The sequence below is a fragment of the Boleophthalmus pectinirostris genome, unplaced genomic scaffold (assembly GCF_026225935.1).
Source record: "Boleophthalmus pectinirostris isolate CB_2022bp ecotype Guang Dong unplaced genomic scaffold, ASM2622593v1 HiC_scaffold_14, whole genome shotgun sequence".
NCBI lineage: Eukaryota > Metazoa > Chordata > Actinopteri > Gobiiformes > Gobiidae > Boleophthalmus > Boleophthalmus pectinirostris.
In genome coordinates, this window is record NW_026571047.1 from 18,622,515 (window position 1) to 18,640,213 (window position 17,699).

Consider the following 17,699-nt stretch of genomic DNA (forward strand, 5'->3'; position numbering starts at 1 on the left):
GTCATGGTCATCTTTCTCTTCTGGATTGACTTCTTCTTCCTTTGGCAACAGTCCTAAATTTTTATCAGTATGAAACCCATAGTTGGATATTTTCTACCAAAAAGTTGTTTGTGTTCACATGCAATAGCTTCTCATTAGGGTAATTACTCAGTCATTTAACATGTTTGTTACTAATCCTAAAATATTATGATCAAAATGGTGTGTGCTTTCCAAAAAGACAAGGAGACCATTTCTTCTTCAAATATATAATCTTAGTTCAGTCATACAGATATATACATTGTATAATAAATAATATTTATAAAAACATAACATTTACGATTATAAAATAAAAAGGGAATTATTCACTTTAAAACATTTGTACAAAACTTTGGATATAGCAAAGGTTTAGGACTTTGTGGAAGATGAACTGAACACAGGAAGCCCAGGTAGAAAATGATGCAGCGCTAAGACAAGTCTCAAAGAAAGTACAGCTTAAGTTAGTAACATGTATTTGTATTGTTAAATGTAATGATTTGAGGATGGGGCTGTTGGAGCATGTTGTGTAGGAAAACCATTTTATTACTGCAAAAGACCAACGTGCCATAATCTAACCATCATTACATACATATTCTTCAATTCCTAACAAGGCCTCAGTTTGTAGCTTACTATTGACTTCATCACATACATCACGTACTCCCCAATTAAGTTAAAGGTGCACTATGTAACATTTCTGGTTGCATTTCTGTTACCTGCTTGTTTTCTTATAAATGCTGAAGGTCTTATATTACACAAAATGGACTGTTGTGAGCTTTAAGCCAGGTCAGAATGTTGTTACCTCCTCAAAAAGAAACCTGATGTAGTGTTTTGTACCATTCACACATGTCTGAGTAATCTTGCATTATTTGGGTGTCTACATCTCCAAAGCTCAAAATGCTCTGTTCCACCTTGTGATGTCATGTAGTGGTAGCTGTAGTTAGGGTTAGGGTTATACAACAGCTCCTTTTACTTTTACTTCAGTTGAGATTGACAATTCCAGATCTGAAATCATCCAGATGATTCTAGTGAAGGTGTATGAAGTTTAAAAACACAGTGGAGCACTTTTTGTATTACCACATGACATCACAAGGTGGAACTGAGTGTTTTCCGTTTGGAAGAATAACTAAATATGCAGGGTTTGTTTGATAAACGTGTGAATGAAACAAAACAACTCCTGGTATGTTTGTGGTGAGGAAACAACATTATAACATAGATCAGAAAACAGTGTAATATTGGACCTTTAATGTTTTACCTGAAATGTTCCACAGTATGGCATTAGACGTATTTATCTGATTTTACTGGTTAAAAGAACAAGCATCCTTACTTTGAGAAAGGTTGCCTCTCCACACATCACATCCTTGTCTTCTTGAAGATACACATGTTCTAAACCATACTGTGGAACATTTTAAGCAAAGCAATAACATCACCATGGAGACAAGCTTGTAGAGGAGCCTGCACCGTAGAAGTTAAATAGCGCACCTTTAAACACCACTCAATCACTGAATGAAATATTGGCCTTTTCCTTCAGGCTTAACACACTATTGCTTTCCACTGTGGTTTTGTAACAATTTTGTATCTCATTAAAACACTAGAGGAAGACAGATGGGCTGATATTTGTACCTCCGCAAAAACATATTACTGACCCAAATTGTAACTTATTGCTTCTCCAGTACCAAGTAAAAGCAAAAAGTTGTTGTGGGGTTCGGTAACAGGAATACAAGTTCATAAATCAGTCATTAAAGACCTCACATGTCCCGCTGAGGAGGAATCTGGAGCGAAGCAAAGATGTAAACAATTATGAGAACGCACTCTGCCTTATGGCCACCACATGCCGTCACAAGTCCCCCAAGAAGAAGATGATGATTCATAGTCTCTGTACGGTGCCAAAGATTTTATGGGGCGTAAAATATGATTAAAAATTGACTGTTTTTGTATTTTAATTTGTTGAAGAGTACAATGAGGTTACCGCCTGCTTGTCTCCGTGGCGATGTTATTGCTTGGCCTGTACTGAAGGTTCCTCTTTATGGCATTAAACTCTTTCTTGCAAAGTGGTGGAAGAAGTACACAATTTTGTTGCTTAAGTATAGATAACAGCAAAAACATACTCAAGTAAAAGTAAAAGTATCACTTGAAAAAATCTACTTAACTAAAAGTATTAAAGTTATTAAAATAAAGCTTCAAATGTAGTGGTTTTGATAAAGATTTGTGCTGAATTTTGTTCAACAGAAATTGAATTATTTCTTTTTTCTGAGCTGTTTTCATTTTTATTTGCTCAAACTATACACATGTTGAAAATAAACCCCTCATAGCTTTTACATTCAGTTGAGTAAAAAGCAGAGATACAGACTCTCGAATGTAGTGAAGTAAAAGTAAAAAGTAAAGTAAAGCACTTTGTTACATTCCACCACTGATTTTGTATTTATAATATGTTTAAAGCCACAATGTGGAACATTCAAGGCAAATAAATCCATAGAGATAAGCAGGTGGCAGACCTTCATTTCTAGTTATATACTACACCTTTAAGATGCATGAAAAATCTGAGCATTTATTATAGGATTGCCAAGTTTAGATCCAGGTTTAGGTCTCCATAAAAAATATTTTACTCAATTTTGGCACAGTCCTGTGTTGGAGCTTTAACGGACCAGAACTTTTATTGCTAAAGATCTACAGTAATGAAGAACACATTTGTTTGTTGGTTGGTTGGATGGTTGGTTCGCTGGAGTAAAAAAAAAAAGTTAGAAAAGGTACCTGGTTACATGAAAAATAATCTGTCTAAGCTAATTTTTGAACTACCTGGATGTGTAACTGGATAGTGCATACAAATTGATGTTTAGTGGAATGAGCGTGCTTGTTCACACACATGCCCCCTCCTGCAAAAGTCCCAGCCCACAGCTAATATTTCAGAAATGCAGGTCTATAAAATCAGGCGGGAGCGTATCTTCAGGCATCCACTGTAGACTGGTGCAGAAGAGACACAGGGACAAAACAAACTCAGAATCAGTAGTTACACAGACAGCAGGCTACTGTCTATTGAAGTTCAGTAGTTACAAAGTGGAATCTTCCTTGGGTAGGCTATATTGTGGATGTTGATTTCATAACAAACCAGCCAATATGTCCAGAGAAATGAGGTGTTAGTTAAAACATGCTTTTTATACAAAAGCAGAGAGTCTGAAAGTTTTACTGCATTCATCTCACAGGTAAAAAGTGTTGAGTACGTGCCACAAACAATGGCTGGAGGGGAGGAAATAAATTAAGACAAAAGGGGAGAATGGGGTCCTGATGCTGCACGTGTCAGGGTCTGGGACAGGGGTCATGAAGCTGCTTCCTATAAGAGGGGCACTGGTCAGATCACGGAGGGTCTTCTAATCTAGTCTGAATGAAACTGTGTGCTGGTCAGCATTTCTAGTGCAGGGTTTTTACAAAAAATGTTCATCAACAATGTGCCAGAACCCTTTAGGGGGAGTGCCGTGTCGATGCTGTTGTCTAGGGGAGGAAGCAGGGGATTTGGAGAGGAGTGAGTTTTGATGGGCAGCACTGGGAGTCCAACAGTCTGAGCACAGTCCAGTCTCACTTACACGTGTGCACGTCGTACACGCGCACGCACTCCTGACAGCTGACATAGCAGCACCAGTGAAAGATGCAGTGACACTTCTCTTTGCGCTTCTCAGTCCTGGTGTTGTGTCCCCGGCCGCAGCACAGCAGGTCACAGCCCTCTATGCCGTGCGAGGACACGTTACACACGCGGTCCCTGGTCCCGAAAGAGCCCGTCTCCGTGTTGGGCTCGCAGAAGTTGGGTGAGCCCTCATAGTACACCAGGTCACGCTCCGTCGGGTGTTTGAAAAAAGCGTATTTGACCCGCAGCGTCTCTACCCAGCCCCGAGACTCCCGGTGCTTCTCCACGATCATCTCTGAGGCGCTGTCGTACTTGTCCTTGAGGTAGTCCCCCAGTGTGCGGAAGTCCGGCTGCGCCCACCAGCACGTCTTCACCTCACAGCTCCCGGACAGACCGTGACACTTACAGCGCAGGTGCATGTGGTCCAGGATGGTCTGAAACACACACATACTGTAGTCAGTGTTAAGAACTATGTTTCATCCATACATTTACACTTCATCAAGCGTCTTTTTGAAAAGTATACTTGGTAAATAGTCACTACAGCCCCAATACTTTATTATGGGCTAATCAGTGCTAGCTAGCATTATGGCTGACTTGCTTAATAAACAAAAAATCTTCTGTACTTGTAATATTATTATTACTACATTTTGTGTTTAAAAGTTAACCATGGATTCTTGAGCAAATGCTTTTCAAAAGATTCGTAATCAAGAAAAGATTTTGGTTGGCTCTGTAGCCGATCAGCCGATGCAGGGAAGGAAAGCCAAGCCTCTCACAAACCAAGATCTATTGGAATTTTCTGGTCGGAGAAACCTTCAGGAAATTCAGTAACACAGACTAACAAGACCACTAAACACCAGCAACCCGGGCCAAGAAAAACTGCCTGCCACTCGCTCAGGCAATGCAGCTGTGAGACACAGGCTACTGTGAGGCCCAGGCTACTGTGAGGCATAGGCTACTGTGAGGCACAGGCCACTGTGAGGCCAAGGCCACTGTGAGGCCCAGGCCACTGTGAGGCACAGGATACTGTGAGGCCCAGGCTACTGTGAAGTACAGGCTGCTGTGAAGGACAGGCACTGTGAGGCACAGGATACTGTGAGGCACAGGACTGTGAGTACAGGCTGCTGTGAGGCACAGGCTACTGTGAGGCCCAGGCCACTGTGAGGCACAGGTCACTGTGAGGCACAGCCTACTGTGAGGCCAAGGCCGCTGTGAGGCACAAGCTACTGTGAGGCACAGGCTACTGTGAAGTACAGGCTGCTGTGAAGGACAGGCTACTGTGAGGCACAGGTTACTGTGAAGTACAGGCTGCTGTGAAGTACAGGCTACTGTGAGGCCAAGGCCACTGTGAGGCCAAGGCCACTGTGAGGCACAGGCTACTGTGAAGTACAGGCTACTGTGAGGCACAGGTTACTGTGAAGTACAGGCTGCTGTGAAGTACAGGCTACTGTGAGGCCAAGGCCACTGTGAGGCCAAGGCCACTGTGAGGCACAGGATACTGTGAGGCCCATGATACTGTGAGGTACAGGCTGCTGTGAAGTACAGAATACTGTGAGGTACATGCTACTGTGAGGCCAAGGCCACTGTGAGGCACAGGATACTATGAAGTACAGGCTACTGTGAGGCACAGACTACTGTGAAGTACAGGCTACTGTGAGGCACAGGATACTGTACTGCACAGACTACTGTGAAGTACAGGCTACTGTGAGGCCCAGGCCACTGTGAGGCCCAGGCCACTGTGAGGCACAGGATACTGTGAGGTACAGCTACTGTGAGGCACAGGCTACTGTGAAGTACAGGATACTGTGAGGCACAGCCAGGCTACTGTGAGGCACAGGCTCTGTCCGCTGTGAGGTTCAGGCTCTGCACTGTGGTGAATTCCTTCTGAAGTCACACATTATCATGAGTGTGCTGCCCCAGGGCACATTTTCTGTTTTGATTTTGTTGTGCTTAAATTCACTGGCTATATTTAACCACAGAAATCCCCCAGCCACAGAAGGCAGGCTTTTGTGGCACCCATGTTAGAAATGGGAAGAGCTGACATCATACTGTATGAACAGTAATCTTGTCATGCCAACATCAGTCCTCTCCCATAATGCCCTGGGGCAGCTGGAGCATGAAAGGCCCAGGTGGGAGCTGTAGTGTGACACAGCTCCGCTCCTGTGGTCCTGCTCCTGTGTGTCAGATCAAAGGCAGTCTGCTCCTGGGCCCTGCTCATGCCCCACAGCTACTGCACAGGAGCCTGTTTCTCCCAATGGTGACAGCACTCACTGATGCTTTAAATCGCCACTCACTCCCTCATGTTCCCTCTCTCCTGTGGCTCTTTGTGAGTGGCAGGGAGTTTTTGGTGGATGTGAGGCATAAAAAGAAAGGCGTGGGGCCGTGGTGAGACAGTGAGAGTAGCTTAGATGGGTAATTAAGTCGTCATTCAAATTCAAGTGCACATTTTTGTTGGGAACTAGGTAATGTGTGGACAAGTCAAAAATGTGTTGTACAGGAATGTCAAGATTGTTTAGGTCACAATTGTAAATGTAAAAAAAAAATACTAATGATGATTAGAGGCTTAATTATGTGATTTCAAACCTAAACCAAAGAACTTTTTTGTCACATAAACTCAACTCTTTTATTCAGAAAATGTACCTTCATAAAGCTGGTACAGGAGTATTAATAATGTGTAGATGAAAGTGAATTAAGTATTTCACTGTTGTTTGATCATGGTTGTCAGTAATTGTGAATTATCGTGATGTTTCAGTTCATTACAATTCATTGTAACACAAACATTTTAATGGGCTGCCAAACAATTAATTACATCAAAATGACATCTTAAGTGGCAGCACTTAGACTGTATGTGAGTGAATTTTAGGAAAATCTCTTATTCAGGTACCTTCTTATCTTTGATTTTTCTGAAAAATCAAAACGGATTAACCAATTAGCAAAATAACCATGGCTGTAGGCAGGTTACTAGAAGTTAAATACACACAAAAATCCTGGTTCAAATTGTGAAATAATCTTCCTTTTCCTTGCAGTTTGAGAGGTCTTTTCCATTTATAGGTTTGAGAATAACACAAAGTCTATACTGTTCCATAATGCCCCATGTAGGTGGTACTTATTAAACCATATTTACATCTAGTCAACTGCAGATATTTACCGATCGCCCTGCTTCGTTGTTGTGCCTGTTCATAGCAGATCGAGCGTCCGGCCGGTTCTCCCGGGCATCTGCAAACTCCCTGGACACCAGCACCCCAAACTCTGCATCCTCACTGCAGCCGCCCCACTTCCAGCCCTCGCCCGGGGGTCCTTTGTGATGGGAGTCACAGCCGCACATGGTGGAGGTGCCCTCAGCGCAGGACCGTGTCACAGCGAACGCAACCCCGGCTGAAGCGATGGCATGGACAAACGCAGACTCTCTCGTGGCTGAAGACATGTGAGAAGACAAAGAGAAGGAGAGAGGTATGTCAGAACACTGTTCAACATAGAGCAGAGATGACTGCTGCCAACTTCCAGACAAAAGTAGTGATGGGGACACCTCCAGGCTAGAACCTTTTAACGCAGCAGTTCATCTTTGAAAAGTGCACGTCTCCTCTGGTATTTGCCCCATTAGTATGGCCTGCACCTATAGGAGAAAGTGATACTATGGTATACTTTACAAATGTGTGATTCAAATGACCCATATAAGATAGTGAGTAGTGCAGAGCACATGAAAGGGCCCCACAGTGCTGTGTGCAGTGACATCAGCTCTTTGTGGTGGTGTCAGTCGTCCTGTGCTCAGTAGGATCTCTCTGACCTCCTCTCATCCCTGAGGTGTGCTGCTTTGCATCTGGATAGTGTTTCAGGAATGTCACCAAGCTCCGCCCACTGTCCCGCTCCCACCCGAGGGCGTGCACTCAAACCCAGCCGCGTGTCGGCATGTTTCATTCTGACGTCCAGGGATGGAGATATACGCCTCTTTGAAGGCAACAGCTTATTATGTAACCAGACACCATTGTTTCACAATAACAGCACAATTAAGTCTGCTCAGCCATGACTCTCTACTGCTCCTAAAAGTACACACACATATATATTTTACACACAAGCAAAACTACTGTAGAAATGTTTGCCCTTTTAAAGGAAAGGTTGAAATATATGGAAAACAAATTTCCCCAAGCTTTAATTTTTGTATAATCACAAACATATAGATCAGACCACAATACGGCAAAATAGCCAAAGATCTTTTGGTAATTTAGAAAAGCAAATGGTTTTCACTTCTCAAACCGCAGACAAACAAGCGATAATATTTTGCCTGTAGCTATAGAAGGTTTTGTACTCACAGGATGTCTGCATGCTAAGTTGTTTTCAACCCTTTAGCTCAGAAGTGTCAGCCAGATGTTACATTATTGCAACAATCGGAGTGTGAGTATGTACTGAGAGGGGGAAAAGTTCAGTGACTGATATATGACTTAAACTGTGATATGTCAACTGCCAGCTTGATTTTTAAAATACATAGTTTTCTAATGCTGCACAACTATTGAAAAAGAAGTGGAGACAGGTAGGAAAATATAAATGAAAAAATGATGAAGGTAAGTAACTAATATTTAAGTTAAGTTCACTCTTGCTGAGAGTGGACATCCCGGGTCCCCCTGATAAATCTGGCCAGGCCCTCCACAACAGGCTCCTGTGAGCTCTGGGCCCCTGGAGCTCTGGACGATAGCCAAGGCTAGCGCTGCTCCTGCTACCTGCTGGGCCCATCAATCCCCCTTTGTTTCCCTTGTGTCACACTGTATTATCTGCACAAAAGGCCCAGCGACTCGCGCCCCCACAGCCCCTCTCTGCCCGGAGCTGGCATTCCCTAAACTCCATAACCCCCTCTCCACCAACACCCAGAGCCCAGTCCCATGCACCAGCACCCATGTCAGAGTCCCACTGCAGGAGCCGCACAGCCAAGGTGGCTCTGCCTGACCTGCGGCATTGCTGCTACTAACCAGACGCACCATTCATCACTGCTCCTGATTCTGCTCCAGCCTGCTCCTCCTTCATCCCCATCCCAAAGTCTGGTCCTCCTTCATCCCCATCCCAAAGTGACACCACGGCTGCTCCGGGAGCCGCCGCGATCCCCTTTCAGCCTGTTTTCATGACAGAGTCAAAAGGGCGTGTGAATGGGGCATCCGTGGGAGCTGGCTGTGTGAGGCGCGCACTGGTCTTCATGCACAGTAGGGGTTGAGCGGAGCCCCCAGCCCTTTTCTGTTGGCTGTAATCTCATTTGGTTTCCCCTCTCCCTTTTATTTGACTCAGGAGTTTGGACTGCTCATGCTGCCTAGTTTTTCCATCCCCTCTGACACACAGTATTTTTTCCCAATCAGCTGCCCCACTCCGAACACACAAACATCGATCTTTATAATTAGCAAATGGAAGTCACTTAGCATGACACATGGCTTTTGTTTAGGTGCTGCTCTCTCTATTGTACTGTCACGTTGCGTTAGTGTGGCAACATCCCCTGCACAATTGGTATTCTGCAGAATTGGTATTCTGCATGCAACAGTCTGATGGATGCCTCCAGTATATCAGCTGTACTTGTCAGCTTTTGCTGATAGATTTATGGCGCTGGCTTGCTTTCATGTTGCAGTGTGTAAACACAGTTGGGAAACCAAGGAGCAGCAGAAGTCACAGAATCAAAGACAAATGGGACACAGAAGGTAAAGATGGATTGAAGAAGAATAATCTGCCAGAGCCTGTTCTGGGCTCATTCCTCACTGCACCCGCCGAAGGTGTATATTATTGTAATTGCCCCAGTTAGTCGTTTGTCTGCAAAAGCTAAGAGAACAGCCAGTGCTGAGCCCTTGGGTGGAAAAGGCTGTTAGCTGTCCATGTACACTTTACATTGTTCACAGTACAGCCTGTGAAACTGATATACACTTTGTATTACCTTTATCTAGTACTGGGCCAAAAATGGCTAGGTTGTCCTTGATGGTGGTGCAGTTCCACCTGCGCCCTCTGAACTGGTGCTGGCATTCCTGGATGCCCAGTTTGACCCCCTCTGCGACGCTGGGCATGATCTCGATGTAGTTGCGACAGAAGCGTAACTGTTTGGGCACCAGGCCAGGGATGGAGCCGCACAGGATGGGTTGTGAGCCCAGAGACGAGTACTGCTGTCCAAGAGCGAGGGACCTGTTACACAGAAACAGAGCAGGGCTGGGGTCAGTCTGTGGTTACGACAAAATAACATTGAAGGGCATACATCAGAAAACGTATTCATCATCTCAGAGTTCATGCTTGCTTCTACAAACTTGTACTTGTTTTGTCCCATTCTCTTCATGCAGGACAAGCCCTCAGGGCAGTGGGACTGGTGACATTTCAAAGACTTCAAAGTTTTTTTCCTACTCATCTAACAAAGTTGTTGGTTCATGATTTGGGAAAAGCCCTGTATATCACTTTAATTATATAAATACATAGTGGTTTTAAAGTTGACAGTTCTTGCATCTGTGACTACTGATAATGGACAATGCAGCATTATACAGTAATAGTTCATGTGACGCTACATGGCTTTACCAGAACAGAGTCTAACAGAGATTATTCAGCTCAGTGAGACAGACAGGATCAGCACCTATGCCAGAAACCATTATAGTTTCATTCAGGTAATTAATTTTAATTCCCCCAATGAAGAGCAAAAATATGTTTGCTATACCCGTGTTTTAACAAGTTTTTGTCATGGCAAGCTCAAACAAAACCATACTTCTGGAAGGAGCCTCTGCATTTGCAGATGCAGACTACATCTGCTGCCTGAATGTTCACTATCTGTGTCTAAAAGCTCAAAGTTTACTGAAGTTCTAATGCTTGTTGATGGACCCTTACTCTGCTAGGGACGAACCTGGAGCTACCAGCTACAAGAACATCATGGGAGAACAGTTGACGTTGATTAGATCAGAGCGCCACTCAAGATGACCTCAAGACCCCCGCAGGGCGCAACCCAATCACAGCAGCCTCTGCCTCTGACAGATGATTGCAGTGCAAAGCCCTACCCCAAGACAAAAATCAAGCCATTGAAGTCATGTTGGAAAAATCCCCCTCAGATAGGTTCACAGCTTGTGCCTCTCTGCTTTCTCCATGTGGCAACCACCAAGTCCCTGCCCCCTCCCGCCTTCAGCCCTCTCTTCTTCCATGCATTGTTTTTTTATCCCAGGTGAGCATTGTTAAAACAAGCTTGCAGGTAGAGATTACACACTTGGACAATGACGTAAAGGTTTGTTGTATGAGAAAGTCAGAAGAGCAAGTTTTACATTTCAAGCCAATGATCAAGTTTGCCGGTAATTGCACTTATAAGATTTTATATTCTTTGACATCCATAAAATACTGCCCAATAAATTGTAGCAATGTTTATTGTTTAATGTTGTCTTGTCAGTGATTTAGTAGATAGTGATTTGACAGCGCGCATCAATCTTGATCTCCTCATGTCATGCGTTAATTCAAGTCACATTAGCTCATCTGCCAGGGCCAATTCCCCAACATCACCGAGTTCAAGTGTTGCTGACTTCATTCTGTCTGCTGACGGAGTGACTAAGGACTTAATTACACTGTCTGTCTGTTCAGTTACTGCCCATTCATTTCTCAGTCACGATATGGACACCAACAGATCATGTACTCGACTCAGAGGATATTAGTGGCACTTTTTTTTTTTGCAACATCGATATAGAGCCAATATCTCTTACATAAATAATGTGGCCTGCATACAGTTTTAAGGCACAGAAATGGAGTGTGCCACCCATTGCATGTAGGTTCCATTGAGGACACCCTCCCTGCCTCACTGAAATACCAGCTTAAGTATTGACTTAGGGATTTCTTGTGGGATCAGTTTGCTAACCGCATGAGACGTTGTGGTGGCCGTAGTATGTTCAGACTACAGACTGTGGATCTCCCAGCTCATTTGTTTGGTGTGCACAGGATGTGCCTCACTTAGTGCACATGTAAAGATGACAAAAAAGACTTGTCCTTTTAATGAGGTACTAATGTGAGTCTTAACCAGACTTTGTTATGAAGCATATCATGCAAAATCTGCACGCATCTAAACCGCTTGGTGCTGCGCTGATCCTGCCTCATTTGCCTCTGTTCTGGGAACCCACAAGCGGCGTGTCTGAACCCAGAGCAGAGCAGACTCAGAGACCTCCACAGAGGCAGTGCCGGGGGAATCCGCTGCAGGGGATGAGACGAGCAGCTCCACAAACTGCAGGGTTTGGCAGGTGCATGTCCAGGCAGGTCTGTGTGGGGCCCCTATTGGCCCTCGGGCTTACAGCATGGTTGTGTAGTTTTCTCTTTACCTAAACCATGCCATGTGTGAAAGTTAGGCCACTGCAAAACACAGAAATTAAGCAAAAGAAACTAACAGATTCAGTAGTAACAGTAGATGTGGGATATACTACAGTGCCAGGCCCAACCATCAGCCCTGAGTCTCTGTGTCTGATATATACCTCATATACCTGCATGTGTGAGTGTGAGCCTCGTCCTGTCACAAACTGGCTGCTGCTGCTGCTCCTGTTGTGAAGTCTACTGCTTGGCTCAATGTGTAGCATATGGCCTCTCAGAGACAGCTCCTTGTGTCCACAGGCACAGAACATACCAGGTGACCCCCTGAATCTGTGGAGCAGAATGTGACCTTTGACCTCAGTGCCTTGAGCCTTGTAGAAACAGTGTGAAGGCCATGTCCAGGGTCCACACGGAGCTAAAACATGCACCCCTGTTCCTCTTTTATATCAATCAGACCAACTTCAGGAGAGTTATAGAGTCACAAAAATACAAAGGTACTTAAGGGCTGAAAATCTACAGTTAAATTATTCACCTGTTTTTCAGAGTGTTTAAAAAACAAAGAACTTTCTTGCACTTAGTAATAAACTATAGCATACTTTATTCATTATTTTATAACTGTTCATTGTAAACAGAAAAATGTACGTATAACGATTTAGTTATAAATGGAATCAATCAATCAGTCAATGACTTACTGTTAAAATGCATAAATACACCTAGCCTCTTATCAGTGGCTTTTCAATATGTTTTTTTTTTTGTTTTGTTTTTTTAAATAATGCTTCACAACAATTTGAACCCTAGATGTATCACATGGAATCAGATTTATTTTTTTAATAAATACAAATTAGTTCAGGGAGATGGGGGTAGGTGAAAACAAAAATATTCTGAGCTTTCAAGCATCATATCAAAATAAAACTGTGAGTAAGCTAATGATGAGGGAACACCATTTTAACATGGTGTGTCCCCTCTAATGTTGACCACTGCTCCCAGAAAGAAGAAATGCTGAAACTCAATCTCTGGGGCTTTCTTAGCTAAATAAATGCTTAACAAAATATGTCAATTCTGCAATAACATACTGATAGACTGACAGAATTTATTTTATTTCTTTATTACCAATCATTGTGCTACTGCTACACAAAATGAAATAGCTATGAAAATACATGGTAACTTTCCTTAAGGGATTTGTTGATTGCTGTTTTATGTCAGCCCACGAGTAGATGGTGTTTGTGTAATATAAATCCTTCTCCACCTCAGCAACGGCAAGTCTCACATTAAGGGCAAATTATAAAATGTTAGCTTATGTTGTGTTAGCTATGCGCCTAAGGTGATCAGTGACAAGTGTGCCTTCCCCCTGCTCAGTACTTGTTCTGTAACAATCCATAAGAAACACTCTTCGGTTTAAACGACAATGCACCTCTAATTTACCTCTATATGTTGATGCCTCAGCCCATATTTTGCTTTGCCTGAGGGGAGCCCAGGTGTAAATCACATAGGAGGCAGAGACTTATACAGGAAACATTTCCATCAAACTCTAATCTAGACATCCCATAAGAGTGTCCACAGAGACATGGAGAAAGTGGGACAACAAATGTTGCCAGCTTCGCCCGCGGATGGGACTTTTAAGAAGGAGGAATGCTAAACTCCTGTCTGTGTTCTGTTGTCTTCAACTTTTCTCTGGCACACTTTTGATTTGTAGTCCAACAGCTTCTGGCTGATCAGATAAAAAATGACAGGACCAGTGAAAAATGTTCCAACCTGTTCTTTCTTTCTGCTCTTCCTCGTTTGTAACCCCCTCCACACCTCTTTGGAGACTGCAGCAATGCGTGCCAAGTCGGGACACTAAGTTCTAGCAGAGATATAGGAAGATGCAGAGTGGCAACTGAACAGTGTGTAAACTTGTGAACCTGCCTGTCACTGAGCGCTTGGCCTTGAGTTGTGTTGTAGTCAGACAGAAACAGTCTTCAGACCCAACACACTCTGCTGCTGCTACAGCTTGTCTAAATGACTTTAAAGAATGAAACGTGCATATTTTCTGCCACTGCTTATTATGTGCTGCATGTTGCTTCAGCTTCTATATTGTGTCGAGTTCACATGTAACTGTATGTAATAACACCGGTATACAATCGAAAACATGCTTTTATCGTAGTTGAATCAGGGCACTTGGGTGTGAATCTACATTTTTGCATATACATCTAGCTGGCAGCCACATATCTTTCATCTAGCTGGCGGCTACATATCAGGTAATAACTCTAATCTCTGTTGTAAAATCCTGTTTTAGAAAAACAAAAGTCATGCATATTTTAGCCTCGCCCTTTTAACTTTATAATGATGTTAATGTTAGCAGGTAATTCTAGAGGTTTTTGCACTTTCCTTGTTACTTGCCCTTGTTTTAAAACTTTATGGATTATCATTTTGCGACTGGTGGTTGACCCACATTAGCCTGTGTGAATGACCTCATGTGTCAGAGAAACCTGCTGCTAAAAACTAGCCTCTGTAACAAGATGTGCTAATGAAGACCTAAAATGTTGTGTTTTTGTTTCCCCACGTGTCGTAAGGACCTCTTTGCTGCTGGTCGTTTTTGGTTTTCTCTTTGAGGAACTGTTGTGGCCTGTGTTTTAGTGCTGCTAATAGCTGTGCAGTGGGAGACGTTGTCATTTCCTACAAGAGTGCATTGAATGTCCTTTGATGGTAGGAGAAGATTAGCACTCAACTTCACTGCTTTGAAATGCCATTCTGCTTTGAACATCTCACCTTGCTCGGTTTTAAATCATGTGTACACGGTACAAACTTGTTCATGATAGAATGTTTGTTTAATTCACTTTTGGTTTGTTGAATTAAATTGGCTGTATATGATTTCATGTAATAAAGAAAACATTGTTTTGCCCTAGGAAGTAATACTGGTGCACTGTTAGCATGCTAGCTGATGTTAGCGTTATCATGATAGAAAATTCCAGTCTGTCCTCTGAAAGTTGTGAAAAGTGCTTAGAAACTCAATGCAGTAATTACAATGCTAGAAATCTGTTAGGAAAATGACGAATATGTTTAGATCGCTGCTGAACTAGTTTACAAATATTAAGACAATAAAAATTAATTGCAGCACTTTTTACTTTTGCTTCGAACTGCATCTCAGTATTATCCATTTACAACTACCTCACTTGCAATTTGTGGTAAACCTCCAAAGTGTAAGGTCATTACCAGAAAAAAAATTGTACAATTAAACATTTATTTTGGGGGCAAAATTATTAATCGCTTGTGTTCAGTTCAGAGGTGTAATAATATCAGATGGAATGCAAAAGCCAAAATAACTCTGTGAGATTCAAGTTTTTAAGGAAATATCCTTATGATTCACAAATGTTGGACTTCATCAACATTTTTTAGGGATTGGTCCCACAAACTTGCCATGTTATTCTTTTTCTTTTCAGCTGACAACAATCATGTCTTTGTGGTTTGATAATGGCACAACATTTGGAGCTATTATGAAAAAATAATTCAGCTTTTGTGTATTTATGCTGACAGAGAAAGATCAAACTTTGCCCATTTTTATTTCATATGGATATGTAATTACAGAGATATTGACCATAAATTAAACCAATCTACAATATGACAGTTAAAGGTGAAGTGCATAACTTTTCTGGAGGAGGATCCGTGCCCTGCTTGTCTTCATGGAGATGTTATTGCTTTGTCTAGAACTGTTACTCATGCCCATAATGAATAAATGGTAGATAGGTGTGTTTAATGCCATACCACGGAACATTTCAGGCAAATCAATAATGACTATATGGAGACAAGATTGACCTTCCACCTGAAAAGTTGTGCAATGCACCTTTTTGAAATATACTAATTCCACCATGCCTGTCCTCCAGCTTCATGCATTCTAATATGTTTGAGGCTTTACTTAACATCTTAACATCATCTTTTGAGTGACTTTTTCTTTTGGGGGTTAGGTCTAAATTGCCTTTGACCCTGGCGCCATAGATGTTTTTCCTCCATTCATATAGAAGCCCAACATTTCTTAAGAATGGCATTCCTGTGGACTTTTTTACCTTTTGCCCACTGCAGAGAAGAATGAACCAACATCCTTGATCTTTTTCACACAGAGCGGCTGCACATGAGGGGTTTTCTCATGCTAAGAATCATTTAGGTGATCCCTTTGCCAATAGCGGCCTGCGTTTGGGGCTGGAGATTGGATTGGAGCTGTGGAGGGAGGGGTGTCACCATGAGATAATGACATTCCTGAGACCCAGAGATCGACCTAAAACCCATTTAAGCTGCCTTTGTTTAATTGGTAATATCTGTCCTGAGTAGATCTAGTGAACCTTGATAGATGGCTTTCTTTTATGGCAATTTGATGAGACACTTAGCTAATAGTGACACAGGTAACTCACAAGCTGCAATAACTAAATAACAGAATTAAACATATTAACTGTGAGTTAGTGTCTATGACTCACAGAAGCTACGTTTTAACTCTTCAGTTCAAATAAAATAAAATTTAAAAAAAAGATGAAAATAACTTGCACAAAGAATAAAAGTACCCATGATCAATATTGAATCCCTAAAATTCCTGTTCCGTGTACCATTTATTAAATAATTATACTGATAGGCCTATTAAGGCATATAAATTTGTTGTCTATTAGTTGCCCTAATAAAATTAAAGCTAGTACTGCCACATGTAGCTGAAATTAAACTTTGGCTTATTGTTAAAATTATGTGATCTTTTACATTGAAATAGTATTTGTAATTAATTGAATGGATACATTTTAAGAAGGTGAAATTAAAATACAAATATTTGCTTTTGGTGAACATGAAAGAAGTACATCATAAAAAGAAGAGAAGCTTTTAATGGTCTATATTTCTTTTTTGAGTATTTGCATGGTTGTATACAGTAGTTAAAATTTACTTCAAAAACCACGATAAATTTGAATAGAACTGCAATAATAGATTTGATTGAAACATTATATAGTTCAGGTTGACAAGTCCACAAGCTCACGTCTTCTGTATCAAGACAGCAGGGACCAGGGTCTTTTCATGTCTTCACAATCTCTATCACAGTCTGTTAACTTGTAATATAAGTGTCTAAGTGGCTTCTTTTCTACAACATTAGCGATGACTTATCTGAAACACATTTTGAAACACACCACTACTGTTTCTCCACATTCTTGCATTTAAACAGGCAATATAGTTTATTGTGTGACTTTTTTACGCACACCTCATTAGCTGCTCTGCCTTTCTACTACACTTCATCTGGGTCTATGCATATGTGCATATCAGTCGGGTTATTTATGCTCTGTTTTGTTTTCAACACCCTGTCTTGTAACTGTGAGGCTGCCAGGCATGAAGCAGTCAAAACCTCTTTTCCCTCCAACCCATCCCACCTTGGCTGGAGAATTTATGGCCGAGTCATCGCCCCTGAGAAAATAAGCTGAGCGAGAGGAGCCTGCCCTGGCTGAAACTCTGCACCCTTCTCCCTTAACACAGTTCCTACTTGTGTTTCTATGGACACTGATGCTCCCTTAACGCAGCTCCTACTTGTGTTTCTATGGGCACTGACGGAGCTGTTTGATACCCGCTCCTCTGCTGCTTCTTCACCACCCGCAGCTACGGGTCGGCGTTTCATCTCCACAGCCTCCGAGGAACTCCTAACGCTCCAGAATGCGTTACCCAAATCAAAGCTAGAGCGCATTGTTAAAGTCAGAACATTATACCAGTGTCATGTTAGCCACTTGAACCGAACAGCTGCAGGTAATTCTCAGGGACCGAATCTCACTTTCTTTGTGACTGCGTCTGATGCGTCTTGCTGTAGCCAGGG

General features: G+C 42.4%; 1 protein-coding gene and 1 long non-coding RNA gene across 2 annotated transcripts in view; one reads left to right on the forward strand and one right to left on the reverse strand.

The window, feature by feature from the left end:
• Nucleotides 1-3,099: 3,099 nt before the first annotated feature.
• Nucleotides 3,100-17,699, reverse strand: part of wnt3 (wingless-type MMTV integration site family, member 3) — a 17,126-nt gene continuing 2,526 nt past the window's right edge. The window contains exons 2-4 of the mRNA XM_055150263.1: nt 9,525-9,766; nt 6,774-7,039; nt 3,100-4,062 (exon numbers count right to left, since the gene is read on the reverse strand). Coding sequence (XP_055006238.1) covers nt 3,583-4,062; nt 6,774-7,039; nt 9,525-9,766 — 988 coding nt within the window. The 3' untranslated portion in view covers nt 3,100-3,582. The remainder of the gene's footprint in view (nt 4,063-6,773; nt 7,040-9,524; nt 9,767-17,699) is intronic.
• LOC129407864 (uncharacterized) overlaps nt 4,028-17,699 on the forward strand; it is a 45,534-nt gene continuing 31,862 nt past the window's right edge. The window contains exons 1-2 of the long non-coding RNA XR_008631746.1: nt 4,028-4,154; nt 6,809-7,075. This is a non-coding gene — a long non-coding RNA (uncharacterized LOC129407864). The remainder of the gene's footprint in view (nt 4,155-6,808; nt 7,076-17,699) is intronic.